Source organism: Vanessa atalanta, chromosome 6, assembly GCF_905147765.1.
Source record: "Vanessa atalanta chromosome 6, ilVanAtal1.2, whole genome shotgun sequence".
Taxonomy (NCBI): domain Eukaryota; kingdom Metazoa; phylum Arthropoda; class Insecta; order Lepidoptera; family Nymphalidae; genus Vanessa; species Vanessa atalanta.
Window position 1 is genome coordinate 2,338,808 of NC_061876.1, and position 22,105 is coordinate 2,360,912.

Below are 22,105 nucleotides of genomic sequence, written 5' to 3' on the forward strand. Positions count from 1 at the left end.
AGAACTTTTTAAGGTGTATTACTGTAGTACATTATTTTGACCTATCTCGTAGGGTTCAGCCAGCGTTTGCAATGTAAGCGCAGAAAATGTGTTTATTTACGACATCACTTTAGAAACCTCTAAAATGATCAGTGTTTCTTTACTATATTGTGCACGTATTATACATATAAGCCTTACCCTTAAATCAATCTATCTATTAAATAAAACCGCATCAAAATCCGTTGTGTAATTTTAAAGATCTAAGCATACATAGGGACAGACAGCGGTAAGCGACTTTGTTTTATACTATGTAATGATAATCATTCGTCTTTTACATAAATAGATGCAACGTCGTTTTCTGTAGTAATTACAAGTCGTAAATGTGTTTTATGTATCGACATTTAATGTTAATGGCGTTAAAGTTAATGTTATATAAAAAAATATGTTGGTACATTTCTGAGTAGGTACCAACAACATATTCTACCACCACATAGCAATACTTAGTAATGTTATGATCCCTCTTCCGGTTGCTGGGTGGCTGGTACCTACCCAGATGGGCTTGCACTAAGCACCGTCACAAAGTAAAGCTAGTGTAACTACAGGCGCAAGGGCAATAACAACTTAGTTCCCCGAGTTGGTGGCGTACTGACCATGTATGGAATGGTTATTTTTTTAAATTTATTTTTTTATGATATAGATTTGTGGAGTTGCAAATGGGCCATCTGATGATACAAGTGGTCACCATCGCCCAATGGATGATAGACAATGGTGCTGTAAGAAATATCAACCATTCCTTTCATCGCCAATGCGCCACCAACCTTGGGAACAAGATGTTATGACCCTATGTGCCTGTGGTCACACGGGCTCACTCACCCTTCAAACTCAGACAACAATACTGAGTACTACTGTTTGGCGGTAGAATATCTGATGAGTGGGTGGTACCTACCAAGGCGGGCTTGCACAAAGCTCTATCACATAGTAAAATATATATATTTTTGCATTAACATTGTCTATGAGGCAAATGACAATTTCTAGAACATAATATTTGCATTGTAAAGACTCGTGTTATATTGTTAATTATTATTGCAGCATTAAATACATACATACATAGATATCCGTTTTATAACTAAGTGTTGTTAAATGCAATTATGACAATTATTTTGTTGTTATAAAACACTTTGATTGCTTTATCATGGTCAACAGAGAACTTACCACCATATACGCAAAATATATACAAGTTTCAATTTGAATATTAACAACAATAACCTCAGTTTCATCCTGTATATGTTACTGATGTAATATTGTCAAGAATACTTTATGAAGTACTAGCTACCCGTCCCAGCTTCACTTCAGATTGAGGAAAAAACATTTTGAAGCTTACACGCAATCCAAAACGCTGCTTCAACGCGGAACTGGATATGATGAAGGCAGATATTCTTCCGACACATACATGTGTCCTCGTGATGTTTTACATTAAACCCTAGCACGAGAATAAAGACAGATCAAGAGCACGCAGATATGAATCTGCAGCCTTATCCAAGTAATTATTATTTTTTTTGATATCGGTGGTACCTACCCAGACGGGCTTGCACAAAGCCCTACCACCGAGTAAAAATGAAAACTCAGCAACTTTTGTTAAAAAAATAACTCTTTTGTTAAAATAAAAACAGAGCAATAGTATTGCTCTGTTTTTAATTAAGTAAATATAACAAAATCATAACACAATCACAGCGTTTTGCGTTGTTATCTGTATTTTAAGTATTACCATTGTATTAATAGTAATCGATCTAAAGACGCTTCATAAGAATACCATTAAACCCGTAATTTATAAAACAAAAAAAAAAACTTACGACAAAAACAAGTAACAATGCAACTAAACAAGACGAACGTTTAAATTAATTTTCTATAATTAAGCATGACCGGATTGTGCCATTCATTCTAGTTATTCTGATGGGAAAATTTTTTAGTTATACGTTTCTGTATCTGGTGATATTTTATTCTTAATATAGAACAACCCGATGCAAAACACGATGTGGACATTGATTCGAGTCATGTTGCAGGCTCTTTTGATTTGTCATAATTTGTATAACATTTTTTAAACGTATGTGCATTACTTTAATAACTAAATTGCTTGTTTTTGTCATCAAATAATTTTACAATATAAATGGGAATCAGCAAACATGTTTCGACGTTTCCCATTTTCAATACAGAGGGATTGACGAGAAATCATTGGAAAGTCTGACCACTCCAATTTCCACCTGTTTTTGCACGTTGTCATGTGGTCATTCAGAAATAAATTACAAACGGTTTCCTGATTTTAATTTATTAACGTACTCACTGACTTTATTAGCAATAAAAAAAAGTCCTATTTACTTCAAAGTTATCTGCGTTGCCCGAAAGAGGAAAAATAATTATAATTTAATAATGAAATAATTTAGTAAGGAATTTACTAACAATTTTGAACTGAACGTCAAGATATTTAAATTTTAATAAATAAAATATCGGATTACAAAAAAATAACAATATACTCGTAAATAATTACGCTGACTCCATGTGATATGGTAGCTCGTGGGAATCGCGAAAAAGTTATTAAATTACATCGTACATTGTTATAATAAACAATTAAAAATATTTTATAAACTAAGTAAGAACTTTGCTAGGAAACAATTTGCGATACCGGTAAACAGTAATATAATAGATACCGCCCTCCGCTTCACCTGCGTTTTAGGGGTCAGCGCAGGTGTTAGGGATAAAAAAAGAACCCTAAATGGTATTTCAGACTTTAGTCTATACTTTCGCCATATTATATTCAGATTCTCTGTCGTGATTGAGTAAAAAACGAACATCCATTCAAACTTTCGCATTTATAACACTAGTAAGTGTATTTACGTTTTTACAAAATGGCGACTCCTACACACTCCTCCACATTTAGGATAACATAATCTTTAAAATATATTTATTATATAAATAATGATTTATGTAATAGGTATCTTGTAAAAATTAAGTTGGAGTTTATTTAACAAAATTGAGGTAAGTATATAGTTTACACTGTGCAACACAAGAAGGTTTTATTTCTCATGATGATATATAATCTGTATCAAATATCCGAGTAACCAGGTTCACAAGTGTACCCCTTCTACACGTTCGGCAATTCGACACGTTCTGAGAGCGAAAATTTAAGTAAATAATTAAATAAAATATTCAACATCAAACAACAGATCAATTAAGAGATCTACAGAACCAAAACGAGTTATTCGCATTAATGCAAACAAATAAGTAAAAAGTAGGATAGCGAGAGGCATATCATTACCCACTTCGACGATAATTTCGTGCTCTGAAAAATTAGTTTGACAACACAATACAAAACCGTTAATCAAAGTGAAAAAATTGGAACGTGTGAACATATTATGTGCTAATAGAGCCGGCTTCCATCGTGAAGACATTGTTAGCTCAGTGGCCTTTGGAAATGTATTCGATAATAATTGTTAATACTGTCAATGAAAATTTATTTAAATGAAAATAATTTATTCATTTAGTGTCTTTAATATATGAATACATTAAAATACAGTACGTACTTATTCAATGGTTACAAGCGCCTGAAGGAGGCCGAGCGTGTGTCTGAGACGTTCTTGCTACGACGTTATACAAAATATACGGGAAAAATAAAAATATAATTATAGTATGTCGTAATTGATTAATAAAGTGGTAACATGTTTAGAATTTCTAATGACAATCTGGACAAAGCCGATTTAGAATCGCTTAAAAATAAACTAAGTTGTTTTCTAAACGTATCTTACCTGTCTACTTCAAATAGAACGCGCAGAATATTATTGTGAAGCAACAAAAGCGAATACCAAAACAAAATCGAATGCCAATTCCTGATAGCGAGAAACGGCTCGCCTTTTTATTAACACGTCCAAAGTGCCATCAATAATGTTTGATTATTATTAATTATGTACTTAAGCAAAAATATATTAAACAAGGATTGTTTGTAGTGCGTAATTTGGTAGAGCTATTGGTATTTTGCTTAGAATATCTATCAACGATTGGAATAGGCCATCGTTGAAATGATGTTTATGTACTAAATTAAATTGTATTTCCTGACAGAGATATAGTCACGACAGCGAATCTCCAAGACGATGCAATTTTTTGCGTAGGATTAATGAGTAAATACATTCCCTCCATGGTGGTGGACAAGATTAGTGGATCAGAGGGGGGTGGGAACATTCTGAGGGGGGGGGGGGGTATGTGTATCCCTACTTATCACCAGACTGCTATTGAGAACTGACAAAAACCCCAATTTTATATTTAAGTCCAGGAACATAGAGGATTTGGATGAGGATCCAATAGCCATGTAATCGAGAAAATAGACCAACGGGGCGGTTTACCTCTCTCCGCGACCATAGAGTATCAATACGCTAACGACCTTAGCGTTATCTAAGTGGTATTATTATATATCTGTATTAATATTTATATTTCATAACGGTTTATTCTTAAAGTATATGAATGATTGTTTTACAGCGTTTTGTGTAATTGCTGCCGATTTAACTTTTTTATCGGTACTTTAAGTAAAATAAATAAATTTAAATGAACGAAACCCGTATTAAGTCTGTAGTTAATGAACCGAATATAACTGCTAACAACGGCAAAGAAAGGCAACAATTATTAAGGCAAAGCAAACGAGGTCACCGAATAAATATTTTCATTTTCCTCAAAAGTAAAAGTTGGTATTTTCATATTTTTTGCCGTAATTTTAAAATAATAACACTTTCCTGCGACCTCCACCTGGATCTTTAACCGATTCGCTCTCAACGATTAGATACGTTTGAGTAAAGTCAGTGATGCCAACTTGGGGGTTTTCCTCCAAATGTAGAGGGAATCAAAATGTACAGGGGTTTTTAGGATGTTTACTAATTTAGGGGATTTTTTAGGAGAAAATTTATTAAAAGAAAAGCATAAAAACTAAAAATATTGTAGGAAAAGAATATGAGGAAGAATCAAAAAAATGGTATGGTACTAAAAGTTAAGAAATAAAATTGTTGAATTTCAAATTGCTGACACTTGTGTTTGAAATTTCCGCTGAAAACGAGTGTACAATAATAACTTTAGGGGGTTTGAGCCTAGTATTTAGGAGGGGGAAAATCTGCAAGAGTCGGCATCAGCGAGTGAAGTGGAGTGCGTGCGACTGACCTGAGCAGACAGGTGAGCTGCACGTCGTTCTGGTAGCGCGCGAGCGCGGGCGCGCCGTCCACGCGCAGGGCGTTGACCTTGTCGCGCAGCGCCGCGCCGCAGCCGCCGCAGCGCTCCTTCAGGATCGACAGGATGTTCGGCTGCCGCAGGAACGCTATCACCTGCGGACGCCGGATTGTTAGCTTTTGTGTGATAGCATTATAAAGTTGCATTGTATAGTGAACACTCCTTGCGAAACGTCCTAGTCGGATCATTGTAACTGAGGACTAAAGGTACATAAAGTCTTAGTTCACAAGGTTAGCGGTACATTGACGATGTAAGGAATGCTTTATGTTTCTTACGGCGCTATGGTCTATGAGCGATGATGACCACATAGCATCGGGTGGACCATTTGCCCGTTCGCCAACTAATTCTAGAAAAAATCAGATATCTAATACAAAAAAAATATCTACAGCAAAACTAAAACAAAGTCCGGTTACAACAATATATCTATTTTTTAATATAATTTAAAGTCCAAATACGTTAAAAACGGAAACACTCAAAATTCTGACGTCTGACGAGTCTTATTGCTGGTTCTTATTGTGAGAAATTTAAAAAATTTAAAAAAATGTTAAATATGTACTGTCATACATTACTTTTTGATTCATACATTACCTGCACCGCGAAATAATATTCAATTTTACTTTTCACACGGTTCACACGCTTTCTTATTCACAACATTCATGTTCTAATTTCAAATTTTTAACAACAATTTAAATTAGAGCTATTTGTCGTTTGAGTGTAACGATTAAAATCCATATTCCATCTATTATAAAAATTATGTGCAACTTTAAGATAAGATTTCAAGAAAGAAATACATATAAGAGTAACTATTACTAGCTATTCGATATATTAATTTCGGTAGTTACAGCGCCATCTATTACGAAATAACGAAACTAAATTATTGTTTAACTTTATAGAACATTCGTATTTGAATGACGACTTATAAGTTCATTGGATATTGTAATGAATCAATTGTTATTATTTCCAAGTTTGTTTATTGTGTTGATTAAGTACTAGTTTAGGCCCGAGGCTTTGCCCGCGTATAATGGGAACGTGGATTTAGGTACCTATAAAATAGTCTATGTCCTTCCTTGGGGTTCAACTTGATTCATACAAAATTTCATCAAATTTGGTTCAGTAATTTAACCGTGACTACGTAACAGACGTTACAGACAGAGAGTTAGTTTGCAATTATAATAGAAGATATTTTATATACTTGCAGTAAATTAAATAATTGTTTAAGTATAAAAACTCGTAATGAATATAATTGTAATAAAGGAAGTAGTAATAAATAAATTTATGTTTTGCAAACAACACTGGAATCAATTAATATTTACCTTATCGTTATAGGCAACGGGTATCTCTTGCTGTATGTGGTGAGGAAACACGTCCAACGACGTGATCGGCGGCCGCGGCGGAGGTGTCGGCGCCTGGGAGTGAAACACACTATTCAGCACCACAAACCACTCTTACAACAGACAATATAACACGATACACCTTCTAAACAGCCAACTACATAATAATCTATTTTACAGCTTACAATAAAAAATAAAAAAAGCCATACAAACATTAACTATATTTAACGAACTATAATAACGAACGGCTATATAAAACTTTTAACATTTAAGAATCATAAAAATAAACGAAAAAAAGTCCAACAATATTGCACCAAACCAAACATATCTATGTTATATAACTAATAGCTTCCAACTTTTCATTCGTACGTGCAAAATAACATTCGACGTCACAACACCGAGCAGCGTGCAAAATAAAACGAACGTAAACAATATCCATGCTTTGGAAACATACAGGACGGGTGTCCCGCGATACGTGTACGCAGCAACCTAGTGCTATCTCGGATTGTTATGAGGACAAGACGGGGAAAGGTTTGTCGCTAACTCTCTCATAAAGCATTTAAGATTTCCTTGAGTTATTTTTGAAATTATATTTTATCACGTGCAATATTATCTATAATATATTTATTAATCATAAACTTGTATTGATTCAAAGACAGAAATCATACTGAATTTCTCAGAAAAATATTCAAAAGTTAATATACGGAATACGACGATTTACTATTTTATTTTCTCTGTTTTTCTATAGGATTTGGGCACCTAAAAGGTGATCTTGAGTGTTGAATACGATCATAAATTCCGGATAGCACAAGATTCCATGGAATGCAACTACAACCCGCTAAGACCAAACCTGGTCGGGCATTATGGGCCGTCTCCGCGGGGGCAGGAGCGGGGAGAAGGGGCCGGCCTGCGGCGCGCGCGGCAGGCGCGGGTCGATGAACGTCGTGCGACGCATCACGTGGTCCACAAAGAAACGCTGTGGGCATAGCGCTACATGGACCATCTCAACTCCTATACCACTCGTATACGTTGACACCGTACTTGCCATAGTAAATTCTTTTAATAACCTATTACTTACAATTTTTTTTAAACATTCAATTGAACTAAAACGTCTATGGAACGATTATTTAATAATGTTAAGTCGTATCTTATCTTAAAAAAATAGTAGCACACCTCTTTTTGGTTACCTACTAGTCCTTACTTGAGCTGAACAAACGCGAATATTCTTAAAATTTAGTTTGTTAAATTTTTTCATATCAACAGCGTATTTATAACGTAATTCCTCTGTATAGTATAGAATTTCATTTTATTTACAAATAAATAACTTTTGGAAAAAGTAGATAGCTTACCTTTCCGTTTCGATCTAGCTTCGAGTCCCAGCCCAAAGGCAGATCCCGTTCGGTCTCGCTGAACATGTTGACGAGCGCTACCAAATCTCGGTTGTGTTGATACCGCTCGAACGATGACGTGTCACGACGGATCTTTGATATCATATGTTTGAGTGTCGAATTGCAGTTGTATAGCGATGAAGCTTCCTGGAAATAGAAGTATAAAAAAAATTACTGGGTGCAACAGAGGTAAACAAAGTTTTGATTTACATATTCCATGCAAAAAAAGAACACTTTGGCCGACATTCAAAACGATTTATTTACCAATCCATAACCATAGATTAACCTCTCGATAAATTATATCACGTCAATTTAATATCAAAGTTGTTTTATTTGTTTTATGGCCAAATTTAGAGGAGGGAAACCGGGACAACTGTTCAACAAAGGTTCCGACGACTTAACAATTTTAATGTAAAATGTGTTTAGATATCTAGATGTAGTAAAATAATAATAATAATATTACTAATTACAGTTTTAAAAGTTACTGCTACAAAATGTAAACATATTATTGACAAATCTGACTGACATAAATGAAAATGTTGAAATTAATCTGTAAAATAATATTCAATGCGTCCATCCTCTGTTGCTCCAGGGACTCCACTCCGTTGTGGCCCCAGGGCCTTCAGGACTTTAAATGTTTCGCATTTGACTATCGATAGACTATAGATTGTTCCGATTATTTGTAATTATTAACAGTCTACGTCGACTTACCAAGTTCATATGCAAAATGGAGTAGAAGTCCGGCCTCGCTAGGAACTCTGCGGCGGGGTGCGGCGCGTGCGGCGCGTGCGGCGGCGGCGCGTCGGGCGGGCGCGACGTGCCGGCGGCGGGCGGCGGCGACGAGCTGGCGCCGCGCTCCTCCTCGCCCAGCTGGGTCCGCGTCATCGTGCGACGGATCGATTGGTATCTGCAACGTTTTTTGACACGTGAAGATTGACCGACTACCATAATGCGGGTTTTATCAGGTTATAGATCTATTCGCTTACACAGGCGCTCTCCTCCACGTTAAATTGATATGGACGAGCTTTAGTATGAGTGCGTGAAGCTCGTGCTTAGAAGATGTCTCAGTCGACGACGATTTGAGAGAATTAATTAATTATTAGACATTAAATTTATAATTTTATTAAAAATAACTAATTTAACGTGGGCGCCTTCTGAGTGGATCGATCTATATATTTTAATAAATATACAAAAACTTCAAAAACCAGTTGAAATGCTCTCTCCCCATCTTTCTTGACAAAAACCTAACGTGTTGTTATCAATACGACAGGTGTTTTATTTTTTTTACGACTATTCCTTTAAGTTTGCCTAGATACATTTGAATTATATTTCCATGTACCTTCTATCTAACTGTCTTCTTTGTACTTCTGGAGCGGGCGACCTCGGTGCACATCCATTTGCCGCAGGACGCTGCCAAGTCGTCGTCCTATTAATATGGTCAATATAGAATACACGACCATGACTATCCATACGTGCTTCCCAACCTAAACAAAGAAAATATTGTATTAAATATGACTTACTTATATATTTTTAAAAAATTCTATGTGCCAAAGTACCTACCAGGTGGCAAAGGCTCTTCGCATTCGATTATTCCTCCAATCATATTGGCAGGAAAATCTCCAGTTAAAGCCATTTGTCTTGATGCTCTCTCCGGTATCGAAGGTAATCTTATACCCGCCATATGTCTTAAAGGCGTTGGCGAAGCAACAGCGTTATCATTGTCATCACCATCATCCACTGGTGGCGGTCTTCTAAGTACAACATCGTCGGGTGGTCCAGCGTGAACTATCGTAAAATGATTACTATTCACAAATTCGAGGTTCGGAGATCTTATCTCTGATGTTCTCAATTCATTTGTAAATTCAACCATCTCAAAGTTTTCTGAATTTTGTATTGGAGGAGGATGTAAGTCGGGTGGTGGCATTGGCCTAGGCCTGCGCGCGTGATGTGTTGGTGTTGGCGGACACTGCGGAGATGCTGTTCCAGCTAAAGCTGCTACCCGCGTCAATACCCTTGGGTGTGGTCTCATAGGACTATCTGGAGTGTCTTTAGAAACATTTACTTTATTGGGTGAATGTTTTGGAGTGCTTTCGCATCCAAGATTCTTTAATAAATGTCGAGGTAAGCTTGAATGTTTTGGAGTGGAACTGTCACATGAATATTTTCTATTCATTAGCATAGAGCCAACATTTATCTTATTGTTTTCATCAATAGGTGAAGTAGAATGCGACGAATTGCAGGAACTTGGGTCATTAGGACTATTATTTCCATCTCCTTCCTCAACTTTGCTTGGACTATCAATATGAGAGGAATTTAAAAATGGAGTCATCATAGTCGGTGTAGCTCGACCTGAACTTTGCCTAGTTAGCGGTTTATGGCTCTTCAGAACTGTTATTTCTTTCTCTTCAACTTGATTTCTGTTATCATCTTCAAAGTCTTGATGGTTACTAATATCATTAAGAAACGTATGTTGAGCTTTCTCCTCTGACTTCGCATGGTTTGGCGTTGAATGGAAACTTTCCGAATCATTCTTATCTTTTCTTGCAAACGTTGTTGTGATATAATTGTCTGGTCCTATATCTTTTATAAACATTATATTATTCTTACTTACGCTTTGCGCACTATCAGGTACATCATTTGTTTTCTTATCATCGACTAATTTAGTTATTTTCATAGAGACTGATTCACATAAACTACCATCTGTCTCAGGAGTTGCTAGGGGAGCAACGTGTGGACATTCTCGTAAAAAGCTAGCAGTTGAAGAAATAGGTGGTGCCTGTGTACCGTTATAAAACTCGCCAGGCTTAAAATCATTGAAATTTCCTTGCAGTGCGGCAGAGTTTGCAATATTATTATCGGTGAAGAATTGTTCATCAGTATCTATAAGTTCAAAAGTAAAAGCATCCTCAGGCTTTGTCAATTTTTTTGGCTTACGATGCCTTTGTACAATTGGAGGTAAAGCGTGCATTCTTTCTAAAGGTTTATGTGATTGTCTAGGTGGCAGTGGCGGCACTGGAGATTTTTGAGCATCATTTGGCACATTAGCACCCTCGACATCATACACAAATTTCATTATTTTACACGGATTTTGTGGTGACCAAATCTTATAATACTCGGTATCCGGTGATGAGGGAGATTCAAATCCGATATTGACGTTTGTTTTTTTCTTTACTCCATTCAATGCTTGGCCACCACCAGTGTCCACAGGCGGTGGACATTTCTTTTTAACACCTGACGACGTCGGCTTACAATCAAGCACCTTTCGAGATTCACTATTTACAGAATGAGATTCAATACTATTACTAACTAGAGATTTGCTATGATCACATTTTGTTTGTTCGAGATTCAAAGTCCCACTAGTTTCTAAAGCGCTAATTGAGCATTTATTGACGTTTTCGCTAAGATGCTTGATGTCCTGGCTCGTGCTGACGAGTTCGACTCGTGGTGTACTTTCGGAGTTCATTTCAAAGCTCTCATTGTGGTAAGAGAAAGGTGACACTTGGTCACCACTTCTCTTCCTCGAGATGCCCTCTTTAAGTCGCAAAGGCAGCTTTTTGAGATCGACTTTAAAACGAGGTGGGAGTGACGAAGACTCCGCAAGGCATTCGTCTTCTTCGCCATTGTAGTAGCGAAAGCAGAGGAGCTGTTCACAATCTGAAAGTACATACGACGAAAGTATTAGCAAAGTTAAACTTGGGTAAAAATTCTATAAAAAATATAGTGTTTGAAGATTTACCTTCGTATGGTTGATTGGGCTCATCAAGCAGCCACATTATATGGCCAGTGTCGCATCCGGTCGCCGGCACGAGCCTGACGATACCGGCGATGCTCGGGATCTCTGTAAACGGACATAATAAAATATTATCGCATTACCATTTACTATCGATCGTTAAAGAACATCATGGCGCAAAACTTACTAGACTTTTAGTGGTGGAACTTAAAATTTATATTTTAATAATATTATTTAGTGTAAAAAGTGTCAAATATTTTATAAAAACAAAAACGTATTATATTCGGTTGTATAAGTATGTAATTAAAAAATAAATAAAACTTATTTAACACTGACAAGAAGTACCAACAAAAAAGAACATCGTACAGGTGCAAAGCACTGAGTGCTAAAATAAAAGCAAACAAATGGCCCGCGACTAAGTAACAACGAATGCGCCGGAACGAACCCTTCCATTTTTTGTCTAACAAAAATCGATGTGTAGGATGTGCAGTTCGGCGCTGGCGCATCACAAATTATGCGGCAAACGTAATCACCGGATGCGGGAGTCGTCCGCACATTTAATGCGAAATAATCGAAGCCACCGAATTGGCAGTTAATTGAGAAAACATGGCTATAAATAGCGCGAAGACAAATTGATTCTGCAAAAAGACGCTGCACCAAACCAGGCATTACCATATTTTGATTGGACTAAAATATGAGCGGACAGTAAACATCTTCCTGCCGTTGATTAAGTGTTCGACACGATCGTAAATATTGACCGTAGTCGAAATGTTTACATCAAACACTCAACTTTATTTTCAACCGTGTAGCCCGCGTATAGCGTGAAATATTACAACAATATCTGGCACGGAAATGGAAGAGGGAACGGCTCTTTAGATTGGGCTGAACGGGATGGATATATCGCAGAAATCTTTGCTTTGTTTCCGTTCGGATATAATACAAAAGTAAAATCGACTTTCTGTGATAAATAACAGTCATTAAAGTTTTTGTTTCTACCTATTAGAGACGAGCCCTAATTTGTAGTTAAACACACACCGTACGAGAACTGAAAATTATTTAATGGCAGCTATTTCCTCTGTCATTAACTGGGCTTACTTGTAAACGAGGCTAAAATATTACTCATAATAAATCAGCAATGATGATACGATGCGTGATACTTATGTGTACAGAATATAATTATCATCCATTCTATTAACACTAAGAATCAAAACTCATGTGAATTTTTAAACATTCATTACCGTACGAAAAGTTATATTAAAATCTATTACTATTGATACGCCCATAGAACCGGAGCAGTTTGTCGACAATGACGATTGTGGTGACGACACGCGTGACACAGAGGGCGTCTATTTCCGTCGATGACGCAACATCCGCACACTTCCGGCCGCAGGATATGGGAGGAGATACATCGACACGACGAGATCAACTGATGTACTTCCGCACAAATTGCAAAATAAAGTCATATTTTTAGGACCTTAAGTGATGAAGTCCAAAAAAAGAAAACTCGAAAAAAGATCTAGTTATTTCATGTAGGATATGTCAATAATCATATTACGTACATATGTTTTCCACTCTTTATGATGGATTTAATTGTTTACTTTTATAATAAATAAATATCTCATCAATGAGCTTTAAAAGAATATCGAGATTTTTTACCATTATATATGTACAACTCAAAAATTCACACACTCAGCCTCTCCTTTAAAACTCGCTAATGATTATTGATAATCTATGTTGAGAAAAAATGTATGACTAAACGCCTTTCCGCCTATTTTTCAGAAGAATTAACATCCACTTCGAAAAAATGAACGTCTGACAATATCTAAAGGAAACATATGTTAATCGGAGAGCTTCCCCGAAGCAAAGATGAAGAATGCGGTTTAGTTGATTTTTTCAAATATAGAATACGAAGAATTTTACGTAACTGTGAATATTTTTATCATTTAAAATTCAAAACATTGCTTTGTTTTCATATTAGGTTACAAGATACTAACTTAAATCTGATGATCATTGGTCGAAAGCCGGCAGTGACGCAATAGGCAACCAATGAGCTTTCGGATAAGTGAATCTGATTCTGATCAATTTATTTAAAACTGACGGTATCTTGTTTATACAAAAAAAAAGTTTAATTGTGTCGTTACCTAATGCTGATTGTTCCAGATTACAATAAACCGTTTGCGCAGCCTTCTATAGAGCCCTGTAATTATGACCGCACCATGACTATCGAACAATGTGTCACGCCACCAGTCATTTGGCGGAAGTACGTAGTTAAAACAAACTACGGTCATTTGGAGCCACACTACTTAGTTCAACGCCTACGATACTACTGTTTTAACCATGTTTTTGTATTGTCTGATATCTTTTTAAGTGGGCCCCATGATGACAGTGAGGCTGACTTCAATCACCTTGTAAACTATAACAAGATTTTAAAATACGATCTTTTTATATTATGACTTCAAAAGCAACAAATAATGACAAGCTCATTAACACTGCATTAAAACGACATGTTCCATAAAGCTCTGTATTCAATGATACGATTTAAAATAATTACAAATTATTACGCAGAATATTCCCATTATGTACTTTTAATAATAATAGGAAATCCTGCATACGTAATAAGTAAGTAAAAAACAGACCGTGTCGTAAATAACAACCAAATCTTGGACCACAAACTTAACGTACATTTAAACCTTATTATAAATCAAAGGAAACCATGCGGGTGGGTTAAAAAGAGTTGACACTGGACAAGTTATCGTAAATCGATTATCAACAAGTGGGGCGATACACATTTAGAAAATATTTTAAATTTATTGTCATCCACGCCAGACATCTGCCACGTAAAGACAAGAAAGTCACGTTCCTATCCACAAACCGCAGTATTCTAAGCACTTAAGTATATCCGTCTCAAAATAACATTTGGACGACAGGAAACGCGAGTTTAAAGGGGTCGAGCCGATGACAGACCCCCATTAGCGATGTGACGATTTGACAGCTTCACGAGGTTGTAAGAGAATGTTGACGTGTGACTGAATATCTTTACTGAGTTTCACACGATTAGAGAATAGTATCCCCGTACCAGCCACCCCTCCAATCAATAGTGATGAAGGATGAGCAACAGAAACTAGAGCTTATCGCTGCCATCGTAATGTTAATTTATCAGTCCTATATAAAAAAGTCAAAAACAGATATAAAGAGCGCTAGAATATAAGAATATATAAGAATTATTGGTGTAATAAATGAATTCTAAGTAAAATAGATATAGGCTCACCGACAATTTAAAAGATCGTATAACCATATATTTATATATATAATATTTTACATTTAAACTTGCGAGCCAAGAAGTCTGTCGTTGTATAATTCATTTAAACAATGAACTAATACATCCATTGATTTCACACAAAATTTGATTACCAAATCGATCTACCGAGTGCAGACGCTTTTTAAAATTCCTGTCCATTCATTCCCAGACATTAGGGACCGGTTAATTTTACGAGTATGGACCACTTAAAATTCCACGGTGCGAACACAAATCGTACCGGAAATTTGAAATTCGACAACAAAACTATACGCATTTGCACCTTTGCGTAAGTTATAAATATATTTGCTACAAGGATATACCTACCTACTGGTGTTTACCTAATTTGCGTATTATTTTTATAAATTATTGTATAATATTTTTATTAATTAATAAACGTTATACTCGCACGTTACGTGATTATTACTTTTTTTTTTTTAATTTACCTTTTATTTGTTACATGTATGATTTTCTAATGTTACAAGTGTTTAAACAGAATTATTACCTTAACATTTAGACACAACCTTTTATGGGCGGATATCGAATCATTGACATTTCGTTATAAGATACGTCATGTAATTCAAAACATACTTCAAATCGGTCACCTATTCATAATTAATCTATGCTAATATTATAATAATTAAGATGAAGAGTTCGTTTAAACAAATAGTTTGACTTGTATTCTCTTGATCTGTCAGTTCGAATGTAATATTTTTGCATTTGATAGCCCGATTATTGAAAGAAAGAGCATAGATAACATCAAAGTACGTTGATAAAAGCGATTCAATAAAAAACGTGAAAAATTAGCAATCATTACCAATAGCAGCATGCTTTAAAATAGCAAAACAATCATCGCTTGGCTACTGACATTACGCCAAACATCAAATGTTAAACGTGCATGTTAACCAGACACTGTATTTCGTAAAACTAACGCAATTAAATCATAAAATATTTCTATTTTATAAAGTTACATTTTTCAATATTAAAGACATTATTAGTAAATCAATTATTCGCTTTAACGAGATTATTTAAAGCATTCTATCATTAAGGACACTAGTTCTTACTACGCCTTATGCTTATTCATAAATGTTCTGTACAATTGCATAGCAATCTACACGTTCGTTATCCGATAGGACAGGTTTCCTAACATAGACATCGAAGGAGTCAGGAGTCACCCGTTATCACCTTGTTTAGCTTATCCTGATATGGCACGTCAATAACTCTGCATATTATGTAAAAGAGAAATCTTAAATGACTTCATTCAAAGCAATAAAATGTCGTAATACTTGTAACAATTTAATATATCTTCTTAGTTATATTATATCTACCGAAGATAGGGCTTTCTAAGGCCGTCTAGGTGGTTCACCTAGACAAATTTAATTTCATCGTTTACGTCAATTCTTTATATTGGTGTGTATGGTTTTAATAGATGCATTTGTTAAAATTGCTTTGTATTCCGCATAACATGTAAAACGTTGCAGATTATTTAGATGTTTAATAATGTTTATTAATAAATTAAGTCGATTTTTACCCGGCCAATTAATGCTTCGATTATTGGGTGTTAATTTGACTAAATCTGCGATAGCCAATCAGGAGCCAATCACATCAACTACTGAAACATAGTTGAGCACGGCGTGATAACGACGGGCACTCTGGCTTGAGCGATCATCGAGGACACAGCTCCAAAGTGAAATAATATATTACAATTAATTAAAGTAATTAGAATTTTGTTGAAATTAGACACATACAGATTTCCTCACGATGTTTTTCTTCAACACCGAACACGAGATGAATTATAAACATAAATTAAGCACATGAAAAAATTCAGTGGTGCTTAAAACATTCGTTCCTCGGAAAACACGTAAAGCAGTCCAAATAACGCCTGAACTCTGTCCGGTCACGTTGAATATTTCCGACCGATTGGTTTATGAGATTGCAAATGTACACCCATTTAAATATCACCAGCGCAGTTGGTAAGGCAGACCTTGAGTGTCCGGAGTAGTCGTTGCAGCGCTAGTGTCTATATATGGTCGAAGAGGACCACTTACTATCAAGTATTTCATTTACCCGTCAACCTCCCGGAGTTTCAAGGCAATCAAAAAAATGACAACATTATAAATGTTTATTATGCATTGGAGTCTGTTATAGAAGCAGTCACCGTCGTCACTGGCACTTCTGCCAAGCCATGTGTGAATTATATTATCAAAATGTTATAATATTACGCTGTATCCCAAAAGATAATATAACTTTTCGGCCTCATTGCTAGTCGATATATTAAAATGTGTTTTATGCATAAAAGTCAAGTAAGATATATATACAACTCACCAACAAAATTTTTATTCTTATTTATAATCCTCTTAGGAGCCGTACTACACTATCATTTTAGTGAATGAAAATAAACTACGTTCTCGATTTGAGATTTAAAGCTATGATCGGCGCCGGCGCACGTGGGCGGCGTGGCACGAGCGCGCTTCATAAAATGAGTCCGTTTACACATCACCGAACAAAAAAAAAAAGATCTAGATTGTGCAGACATTGACACTGAAATATAAATATTTGAAACTAAGACAAAACAAACAAATATATTTACCAAACTAATCTCTTTCAAAAAATACTTATTACGAATTACAAAGTTTTAGATTTCGATTCGATTCAATTGTGGAAAACAAAACAATATTATTGTTGTTATACCCATTAGGTACATTAATTGATAAAGTAATTGGTGCTGTGATCACTGTTATGTATAGTTACAAATATAATCAACGTCATGCTTGCTGTTTCAACCCGGTAGCCGTAAATTATATATACCGGTAGAACAAAGTCGTGTTTACAATTTAACAGCGAGAGTGTATAAATTATTCAAAGTTGTAATGATAATGTCCATATGTAAACGAGTCATATCATGTTTGTCGGTCGGTCAATTAGATTCAGCCATAACAGCAACTGTCAATTATAGGTGACAGCACTTCGCTGATAAACACTTCACAGTGGTTTGTTATATCATTATTGTATTAAAGCGAACGTTCCTTACGACACGATTAAGTCGAAGAAAGTGCTAAGCTGTTTAATAAGGAATTAAGCGTGTCTATTAAGTTTTAAACGTATTCAATTGTGAATATATTATCTAAAATTTCGTAATTTGTATTGTCATTTTATGTCATGCAGCAAGTATCTACCTACGGTATTTAAATTAGCATTATATCGATTACTACATGCGGTTCATTGAGTGAATACGGTTACGTAGTGGGGGTCCATTCATATTGCGCACGCGCATTGATCGCGACCTCGCCGCGACCAACCTCATACAGCGCTGCCACCACATGCTCGTGTGTCAGATTACTTGTGTCATAATCGTAAATTACACAAACTCGTCATCCGTCACAATGTCAATGAACTGAGAAGAATTCGTTCGAATAAAAATTTTAATTGTTATTTTCCAAGTAATCCCAAGTTAGGCTTCTTTATAATCCGTTTAAGTATGGTTTTAATAGTAATTAAAATACAATTTTGGTGTCAATATAAATAGCTAAATTTAACCACAATTTTGTCATAATTTTTGAGATAAAAATTATGACAAAATTGTGTAACATATTTGACGTTAATATTTCATTGAAAAAAATTACGAAACCAAAATAAAGAAATCATAAAAGTGCTTGAAGAAAAATTATCTAATAGTAACAAACAAGGAAATGACGGCATTACTTTTTTTTTTAATATAAAAACATAAAGTAACTAGACTCTATCTATTATGTAGTTTTGTATTTAATTTTTAATCAATTATGGACGTGATATGCAAATTCTAGAGTTTAAAAATATTTGAAATATTTTGATTAACTTGTCTACTAAATATCCAATTCAATAAGCATATATAAAATTAAAGATAACAAGACACTCAGAATGATGACTTTAAATTGACCTTTCATACTTTGCACATAGACAAATGAAATGGATTACAAATAGTTGTATAGGCAGCGAATTAGGTAAGTGCTAATATTTGCGGACACCTACATCCGCCAACCTGTCGCATACCTACCGTTTATGCTCAACTTTACAAGTCAATATGCTCCCACGAACGGACGAATGGAATATTTTAAACGATTTCAGAAAATTCATTGACAACTGAATTATATTGAAAACGACTTATTTGATACTTAATTAGATATAGCTTAGTAACTTAGTTTGTGTATTATGATAATCATCTAGACACGCGGTAGCGTGTCAGCCAAGTTCTAGTATAGCAGAACTGGCGTGCAGCACCGTGTGTAATATTACACGAACCATTTGGAGCCACTTTTGACCTCCTCATAACTCAAAAACTATTTGACATAAATGTGTCCAATTTGGCTCATATATTGAGACTTGCGAGATACATATGTGTTTCAAATTTCATAAGCGCATCTCAAATGGTTATTTAGATATTAACGTCTATAAATCGTCATTTTTATCACTGACTGACCTATAGATCAAAACTATAACCTACTTCCAGGTGACCTAGAAAGTTGAAATTTGGCATGCAGGTAGATAATTAGGCCAATATAAAGGAAAAAATCTGAAACTGGTAATTTTTTATCATTTTATTATAATTTTTCATTTTATTGGGTCTATAGGAACACTTATATACTTAGTTCCTGTAATAACTGTAATAAAAAAAATGATGTAAGAACCAGCAATCAAAACTTATGACAGCCGGTCTTAATGTGGATTTTAAGGTCTTCACGTGAATATATAACAAGTTGAATACCACCCTTAAGTTTTTTAAATCCAAATATTTCCGTTTTATTACTTATTAGTATAGCCGACTTTGGTATTTATTACGTTATTAACTAGCATTTAGCGCACATCAATGGTGCAAAATCATTATACTTAAAAAAATAATAGGCATTTCGGTACACGGCGCGCGACGCGACGCCGGAACAGCGGAATAGGAGCGTTGCGATTAAACCTTAACGCGGACGTGTCTGAGCGAGTGGCAACCGCGCTCATAAGAATTATTTCAATGCCTTCCGATGGAAGCTGCCTAGTCTATTCGACTGCATATTTTTTGTTTGAGTATACTAGTATACAACAATAAAATAGGTTTCGTGACACTGTAGTAGAGTATGTATATCCTAACAGGAATGATTTAAGTTTGTACTCTAGCGCTACAAACGGGGATCCTTATTGCTTGGAAGAACAGTATCGAGCAAGCATGCTGATGTCAGCAAAGGACTGGTGAATGGGTCCAATGGAAAAATAGAGAAGGTACATTATGAACGCCGACAACAGCAATAGCACACGTAAAATAACAATTCAATTTAAACATAATTTAATTTGCGAACTAAAAGCCAAAACCAAATTACAGATATTAAGTAATTTGCTTAGCATATTCTGCTTAGCATATTCTACACACAAATCACAAGGCCTTCGCCTTGACTGTGCTCTTTTCGACATAGGCTCCTCTATATTAAGTAAAGAGCAGGCTTACGTTGGCCTCTCTAGAGTTAAAAACTTAGATGGAGTACATCTTATCAATTTAGGTCCAAGTCAAATCAAGACACAAGAGAGCTCTATTGTAGAGTACAACCGTCTGCGCACGTTATACCACCCCTACTTAGCCAAATTAAGTATAAACAGAAAACGCGTAAAAAAAATCCGGACACTGAATGGGCAATTCACTCGAACATTTCAGAGATACCTACAAGAAAAATAAGAACGTATCAAAAAAAGACAATTATACCCCGTAAACATAAGAAAATAGAATAGTTTAACAAAAACCATTTGGTATTAATTTTGTTATTAATAAGTACCTACTAATAATTTATATACAAAAAGTAGTGATATCCCATCAAAAACATAAATGTAAAAATGAGAGCCAAGTTAAATATTATGATATATACCTTGGTTGTTGTCTTCAAAGACAAAAGAAGTGAGATCTAAATTTGTGCCAAGTTAATTAGTCCTTCCTGAAATTTACTTATAACTACATAAAATATAATTTCTTCTTATAACTTGGGGTAATATATTGTTGCCTAAGGTCTGACTTGGCTAGTTCTTATATGTTTTTAAACACAAATTGTAGGTTGTGTTTAGAATAACAAATTATAACTCAGAACATCTAAGAAGAATGGATGTCAGCTCAGTATTGCTTAGTTATATACGTACGTTAAGAGCTGCGATGGTCCAGTCACTAGAAAACATGAATCTTAACCAGATATTGCGAGTTCATATCCAGACAAGTACCATTGAATATTTGCGTGCTTAATTTGTGTTTATAATTCATTTGTAACAGGCTTAGAACTTACGAAGGCTATAATATAATTCGTATATGAGAACTAGCCAAGTCAGACCTTAGGCAACAATATATTACCCCAAGTTATAAGAAGAAATTATATTTTATGTAGTTATAAGTAAATTTCAGGAAGGACTAATTAACTTGGCACAAATTTAGATCTCACTTCTTTTGTCTTTGAAGACAACAACCAAGGTATATATCATAATATTTAACTTGGCTCTCATTTTTACATTTATGTTTTTGATGGGATTATCATTACATAGTATAAAACAAAGTCGCTTACCGCAGTCTGTCCCTATGTATGCTTAGATCTTTAAAATTACATAACGGATATTGATGCGGTTTTTTTTTAAATAGATAGATTGATTCAAGAGAAAGGTTCATATGTATAATACATGCACAATGTAGTAGAGAAACACTGATAATTTTAGAGGTTTCTGAAGTGATGTCGTAAATTAACATATTTTTTGCGCTTACATTGCAAACGCTGGCTGAATCATAAGAGATAGATCAAAATAATGTACTACAGTATTGTACATCTTAAAAATGTCTTCAATAAAGTCCACGATGGTACCTACATGTCTCTCAGGGATAGCCCACAACAAGTCGGGTCGCTAGCAAAATATATTTTAGGTTAGAGATAAAAATCTTAAACAATTTCAACCTCCTAAACGTATAGGTATATGTTGTGGTACTAGTGGGTAAGCTTGGGTGCAAGCCAGTTTAGGTTCGTAACACTCAGTATACATATTTTACTGCCACTTGCTGTGTTTCGGTTCGAAAAGTTAGTGAGTGAAACTGCAGTCCCAAGAGGTATAACATCTTAACACCTATGATTGGTGGCGCGTAGGTGTT

General features: G+C 35.2%; 1 protein-coding gene across 4 annotated transcripts in view; it reads right to left on the reverse strand.

The window, feature by feature from the left end:
* The window catches only part of LOC125064884 (E3 ubiquitin-protein ligase HECW2), a 103,463-nt gene that overhangs the window by 45,812 nt on the left and 35,546 nt on the right, over positions 1 to 22,105 (reverse strand). For 3 of the 4 annotated variants that reach the window (XM_047672182.1, XM_047672181.1, XM_047672184.1), the window contains 8 exons: positions 11,691 to 11,792; positions 9,515 to 11,608; positions 9,294 to 9,438; positions 8,666 to 8,861; positions 7,916 to 8,101; positions 7,417 to 7,542; positions 6,549 to 6,641; positions 5,170 to 5,330 (listed from right to left, as the gene is read on the reverse strand). In XM_047672182.1, coding sequence (XP_047528138.1) covers positions 5,170 to 5,330; positions 6,549 to 6,641; positions 7,417 to 7,542; positions 7,916 to 8,101; positions 8,666 to 8,861; positions 9,294 to 9,438; positions 9,515 to 11,608; positions 11,691 to 11,792 — 3,103 coding nt within the window. The remainder of the gene's footprint in view (positions 1 to 5,169; positions 5,331 to 6,548; positions 6,642 to 7,416; positions 7,543 to 7,915; positions 8,102 to 8,665; positions 8,862 to 9,293; positions 9,439 to 9,514; positions 11,609 to 11,690; positions 11,793 to 22,105) is intronic. The other variant, XM_047672183.1, reaches the window with a different exon arrangement.